This window comes from Ornithodoros turicata, chromosome 1, assembly GCF_037126465.1.
Source record: "Ornithodoros turicata isolate Travis chromosome 1, ASM3712646v1, whole genome shotgun sequence".
Lineage (NCBI taxonomy): Eukaryota > Metazoa > Arthropoda > Arachnida > Ixodida > Argasidae > Ornithodoros > Ornithodoros turicata.
Genome location: NC_088201.1, coordinates 40,181,954 through 40,188,476, shown reverse-complemented (window position 1 = coordinate 40,188,476; position 6,523 = coordinate 40,181,954). Strand labels below are relative to the sequence as shown.

The window sequence follows — 6,523 nt, the reverse complement described above, 5'->3', positions numbered from 1 at the left end:
CCGCATCCGCATCCTCGTATTTGTATTTCCTGGTTACGCTTTCATATAAAGCAAAATAGCGTTATAACTATCAGAAATTATATGTGAAAGTGATGATGTGTTTTATTTTCTAATATCTTGAGACAGTTATTTTTGTGCTGCTAATATTCATATTACCAGGATAAGGTGTCGACACCTATGAGGTAGAGTGGACAGATAAACATCATCTCGCATCCGGCAGGCAGCCCCAAGCAAAAACAATCGTTTGAGTTCAGTTGGTGCAGTTCAGTAATCGGTGATTTGGTCTAAATACAATAGTGATTCAGTGTTATCGAGGGCTAAGCCAAGCGTCGACGTCGTCACCGTTATTTCCTTGCTGGCATGTCGGTGTTGGAGAGAGAAGCGATACAGAAGCAGATCGAGCAGGACTGGGCTAATAGGGAGTACATCGAAATCATAAGTGGAAGTATAAAGAAAATCGCAGATTTTCTTACATCATTTGGTGAGAAAAAGACACACATAAATTCCAATGTAACAAGCTGCAGTTATCTTGTATACCAGTGAACATTTCTCTGTATTACAGACATGTCATGTCGTGCGCGGCTAGCTACCCTAAACGAGAAACTGACGTCGCTAGAACGTCGTATAGAGTACCTGGAAGCAAGGGTAAACAACGCATTTGTTGTGTAGTAAAAACAGAATACAAACGCATGGGTCTAATAAATACGTACTGACTGTAACGTTGCTTTGCAGGTTACCAAGGGAGAAACGTTATCATGAGGAAAAAGGCTTTTATGTGCCTCTTGTGAAAAGCTGCCTAACCGGCAGCACTGCTTTTAAAGACGGCTGGCTGGTAAATATCAAGTGTTACTTGGTGTATGCTGTACTATGAGTGAACAATTTCATTACCAAGTTTACCAAAGGTTACCTAAATTACGACTGAGATCACAAAACTGAAGAGCTTGCAATAATAGCTTGATACAGTCAGAGCACAAGGAGCCCTTCTGGATTAGATCTGAGAATGCTGCTGATATTGGGCGCGTTAGGTAGCGGCTCCAGAGTCAAGAGTCACGACTCCTTCCACTAAACGGCAAAGTGCTCTTCCGGTGCTCGTAACCCCAGTCAAAATTTCCGACATCTTCTCAAAAGCGGGGTCATGGAGCCGAAGAGTCTGGGATGGAAGCGAAGTGACGTATTCTGCCAGCTAGCAGACTTGTTTTGGTGCATGGATGCCTGCCCTCGCGCTGCACAGGAATACCTCGTTTGACCTGCACGAATTTGCAATGACGAACGATGTTCAAAAGAATCAATTGATCTATCGGTTGATCGATCCACTAAAGGATAAAGGTGGGATAGTTGGTAAATAATCAGTTCAGTTCGTTCAGTTGAGATCACACAGTTATCTTGTATCCTTGTCTTCGTCAGTGTCTTTTGGGCTGTGCTATAAGTATGAGTGATTGATCCACTTCGGGAAACTAACTATCTCTGATCACCTGCGCTGGTATGTTTAGCGTGTGGTTAACGCTAGTGTGAGAACGCAACGACTCAGCCTTTCGCAAAATCAGTCTATTCAATGCTACGCTTTTAAAAATCACGTGCCTGCAGTGTCTGTCAAAACTGTGAAGTGGAAATAGGTGTGAGCGGAAGTGTGGATCCTCGCCAAGCAGGTGAAGATTTGGAGCATTAAGCAGAGGCTCCTTGTGGGGTGCAAGAGTCTCCACTTAATGTGTCCATTGACTATGACACGACACACACAAACACAGCTGGCATCCAGCACACATATCTTGTATCTAGAAAATCTACTGCACCCCCACACTTTACATACTGTTTGATGGAGTCAAGATTCCAGGTTTATAACACTTATCTTTTTCAAAATACACAGGAAGCATGCTAGATTTGAGGGGGAGGGAAGATAGAAATCCGTTTTTTTTTTTTTTTCAGGTGTTGCAAAATGGGTTAAGATCATGTGAAAGAGCTGATTTTGGGGTGGAAAAACAAAAGCATCCCTCACATTTCAGATGAACATGATATAGCGAAAGGCAGCGCAGAGTGCAAAGTATAAAGTGTTCACCCATGCCTATATAAGTGGCTGAATTTGCACTTTGGAGAGTTTGGCTTTCATGGCTTTCACTGAACTGACAGTGACATTCTTCTCCACATTACCATTGTCGTATCCGATATCAGTGTATAAAAATATTTTGTTTGCACTGAATTCAATTGTACCCTATGTGCGTCTGATCTGAAACCAGGTAACCATTAAACCTGCTATTTCCTTACAGGAACTTTTGTAAATTGCTGCGACACTTCTGCAAAAACTGAACAAGATACGCTTCCAAGAAGCTCAATGAACAGCCTTCATCGCAATTTTCTTATGTCACTTTGGATAACTTTCAATAAATAAGTAGTGTTTATCACTACATATATAGATTATGTGTGACATGTCTAGTATAAGCACGACAGTTTCAGAAATAGCATCTTGCTTTCCTAAATTCATAGAAGGGAACTATGCATTAAAGGTGGGTAGCTTCATTTATAATCGACAAACACCCGGTGCCAGTCACCCTATCTGATTTATGGGGAAAAAATTCATTTGATGTAGCGCACAGATAGAAGCAAAACAGCGCAAACCCCAGCTCAATCGGATATCAGCCTAGCCGGCTTTGAGTGAAGCGGTACTGCACCACCAGCTTATTTTTATCTAACTTTGGTATGGTGTAACATTGAAATGGACTTTCTGCTCGAAGCGAAAGCTTTTCTCATGAAAGAACGCATCCCACCCTTTATCTCTAATGAATTAGATATGTGGACTAATGCCAAAAATTAGGAAAAAAATTCACGAAAACGCCATATCGTGCGTTTTCAATGGAACTTTGCAGCAAGATTACGTGGCCCTCGGTGCTGCGATTTCAATGCAGCTTGTTGTAAAAGAAAGAGCTTTCCTTCTTTAGTTTGATATAAAAAAAGTTTTGTGGTATCTAACGCTTTTCCCGCACCAGCTTAGAAAGTGCACGTGGGGTACGAAAAACTCATATTTTAGGGGTGTTTTCCTAAAAAAGCCCCCATAATAAATTTTTCCATATTAAGTGCAAACAGAGTTGAAAACATAGTGCTTTCATCCTACGAAATAAAATATTTGCTTTATTTTACTCCTTTGGCCCCCACCATTTTTTTAAAAACACTTCCATCTTTGGTGTTAACAGCAATATGGTAAGGGTGAGATCACAAACAGGCCCAGTGTTGCACTCTTCTAAGTTGACTTGAACCGAAGATCGGCGGTACACACTTCTAACACCCCTTAATCATCCTCGACAACAGCTTTCCGATTTTCATTAAGACACCGAATATGCGTGCACTTCCCACCGCCACGTTTCTGTGTGTATCGTCTGTTCGTTCTGCCCTGCATCATGGCACCTTCTCTTCCGACGGTGCAGAGGTTTTAGTGTTCAGTGCAGAAAGGGAGCAATTTGCACTGTGAAACGAATGCCAAAGTGCAAGTTGCACTCTCCAAAAAGAATGCTAATATGCTGCCATATTCCACTTTGGGCAAGGAGTGCAGGTGAAAAGAATGCACCTATTATCGGTCAGTCGTTCCCAATAGGCCCTATTCAATCATTTCTAATACAACTGATAAAGATAGAGGGTACATTACTGGAGACTTCCGCAGATCGATGATGTGATCATCCACAGCTGTCTCGCGTCAATACTAACGGTCAACAAATGCAACACAGTGAGGGTGCGAGGCTGTGCAGCTTAAAAAAAATCTCTAAAGACCCCCCCCCAATTTAATTATCCGAAAGAATGCGAGACTTCAGAGATTGTGTAGTAAGTGAATTTCCAAGTGATATCGCTTGGCTATTGTTCATAAACTCATGAGGTGAATGTAGAAGGGATATGAAAACTTGAGATTCTTAGGATACCATGTTACACGGATTAAAAGTGGTGACATATGGATTAAATTCTATGGTACACTGACAATGTCGTGGCACGAGGATTAAGTTCCATGGCACAAGTAGTGATTGTGGCCGAATAAAGATTAAATTCCATGGCACAAGGATTAAAAGTGGTGGCACCAGGATTAAGTATGACTGGATAAACTGTAGCTCTTACCAGGATTGTCAGTGACTGAATGTATCGCCAGTCTACGCAAAGTATCCAGCCTCGATTAGGCATTTTTTGAGTCAATCTGTATGAATCCTCAAGATGTTATCAGTCGATAGATTCAATAATGAAGTATGAATTACTGTTAAAGTTCTGAAAAACACCACAGATTTGTTCGGAAGGCTTCCTGATTAAATTAAATGGCACTTGGATTGTTTCAGATGGTTTCCTTATCTTTTCCTTATTATTATTCCTATTCTGTCTGTCTCTCTCTGTCTCTCTCTCTCCAGAGGGAGAGAGAGAGAGAGAGTGTGTGTGTGAGAGTGAGTGTGTGTGTGTGTCTGTCTCTCCAGAGGAAGAGAGAGAGAGAGAATAATAATAATTGGGTGTTTACGTCGCGAGACAACTGGGAGCATGAGCGACGCCACAGCGGTCGGTCTGTGGATTGCTTTTGCCCACCTGAGGGTTCTTTAACGTGCGATGAAAGCTCATCACACGGCACCCCGTATTTAACGTCACTCGAGGAAGACGGCGTGTCTAAGCAACTTGTACCCTGCCACCAAGTTGCTGGCGTCCTCGGCCGGGTTCGAACCCGCGATCTCGGGATCAGAAGGCGAACACGCTACCGACTGACCCACCGAGGCCGGTGAGAGAGAGAGGTAGGAACAGGCTTGTACCAGGTACCCCAAAAAAAAGATTTGAGTTAAATTACCAAGTACCAAGCAAACAAATAACTGAGTAGAGTACTAAATACTGTATTCACTCACGTACAAGACACATTTTTACTTAAAAACAGTGGCATTGAGGGGGTGCATTCAATACGCGGAGAAACATTAGAACCCAATGCTTAAGGTACACATAACTCCCATTGTATTCTGAGATATCCACAGTGATCTCCCTGGAATTGAACGTCGCAATTCTGCCTCGTCATCGTGATTTATTCAGATTTATTCGCGGCGACCTCTCCGAAATCAAATATCACGATTCTCCCACATCAAATCATAACATTCGCAATGTCAACGAATGGTGACATCGGGTTGACACACCCCAATGTCCGTTGCGTTAGTCTTTTCTCACTCTGGCGCTAGGCGCTCCTTCCTGTTGACTGCGTGATATGAGCGGCCACGCGAGCGGGACGGGTGCTCTGAATGCACGGGGAACAAAAAAGTACCAGCGTTTTTGCGCTCAAGCTGGGGTGCGTTCAATATGCTAGCAAATCCGGTACTCAGAAAGGTAACTTGTTACTTTCAAGATACTATCAAGCTACGATTCGTGAAATTCACTGTCAAACAAATACAAAGCAAGTGAAGATCAAAATGGATATTTGATCCGGATACTCGTTTTTCCACGATATCTTCCTGGCACACGCTCTCCTCCACAGACATCACGCTCGAAGCCACTTGCCCAGACACCCAATGCTGTGCTCAGAGGAGGGAGAAGAGCCACGTGAAATGAATGCTAGCGAACAAGCCACCTTGAACTACATGTATTGTTTCAATCAACTGTTCCTTTCAACTACTAACATGTGTAGCCACCCCCTCTCGCTACGACTCTACGAGACTCCTGTCCTTTTCCCTGGATTCTAGGCCCTGAGAATTCATCAACATGACCTTCAGGAGAACACATTGTCACCCGTATAACCTGACATGCCGCTTGCTTCTGCAAACTGCACCTTTCCGCAGCATGACAGAGGTACCCTGGAATACCTTAGATGAAATGTATGCAGAAGTGGCATAGCACCAAACAAAAACACACAAAGTTAATCTTTCTCTCTACCTTCCTGTCTCCTGCTACAAAAATTAATGAAGAAGTATCTTTGGAGTAACTTAGAAAATTAGTAAAAGCTGCTTCCAAAAAGTGCTTAAGATATACTAAATACTAACCTTTAAATGCATTTGTAAGACACAAAGTTACTCCCAAAAGTATTTAGACAGAGTAACTAGAGTGGAGTATTTAAGTTACAAGTCTGGCTGGGAAAATCCCTCCCAGAAAGATATGAAGTGCTTCCAGCAGTCATCATGCTATAGTTTCGTTTTCATAGCACACAATGTGCAATATGCATCAGCACAGGAATTCTCAGATCTATAATACCCAATGAATCGGACATTTTGCTATTGCTCTCTGGCATTGTTGGTATTGACGACGTACTTGATTCTGTTTAGACGCTGCTCAGGTGGCGCATGTCGACATCGTGGTAGTCTGTCGACGCAGTGCGATTGCCATCTGCACCTAGCACATGTACTGCAACCAGATTTTCCCCACTTGGCCTAGCGGACAGCACTTCACTCCATTTAACATCATCACATCACAATCAATATATGCATGTGCAGCATGCTACAACACCCACCCAAATTAGCTGTAATGTGATTGATCCTATTGCATTATCTGCAGCTATGTGACAGATAATGTCTCATTTTAAAACTGAGGATGTGGAAATTGTTTTACA

At 42.6% G+C, this 6,523-nt stretch overlaps 1 protein-coding gene across 1 annotated transcript; it reads left to right on the top strand.

The window, feature by feature from the left end:
* The first annotated feature begins 188 nt into the window (after positions 1-188).
* On the top strand, positions 189-2,407 carry LOC135398441 (protein BRICK1-like). Its single transcript, XM_064629845.1, has 4 exons — positions 189-481; positions 563-645; positions 733-832; positions 2,259-2,407. Exons 1-3 carry the CDS (start codon positions 361-363, stop codon positions 757-759), a joined length of 231 nt encoding a protein of 76 aa, XP_064485915.1. The 5' UTR covers positions 189-360; the 3' UTR covers positions 760-832; positions 2,259-2,407.
* Positions 2,408-6,523: the final 4,116 nt, after the last annotated feature.

What these genes read in the sequence shown, in the direction of transcription:
- LOC135398441 (XM_064629845.1), top strand. Translation starts at nt 361, where the DNA reads ATGTCGGTGTTGGAGAGAGAAGCGATACAGAAGCAGATCGAGCAGGAC. An exon ending in AGATTTTCTTACATCATTTG is followed by an intron (nt 482 to 562) that starts GTGAGAAAAAGA and finishes TCTGTATTACAG; the next exon opens with ACATGTCATGTCGTGCGCGG. An exon ending in TAGAGTACCTGGAAGCAAGG is followed by an intron (nt 646 to 732) that starts GTAAACAACGCA and finishes GTTGCTTTGCAG; the next exon opens with GTTACCAAGGGAGAAACGTT.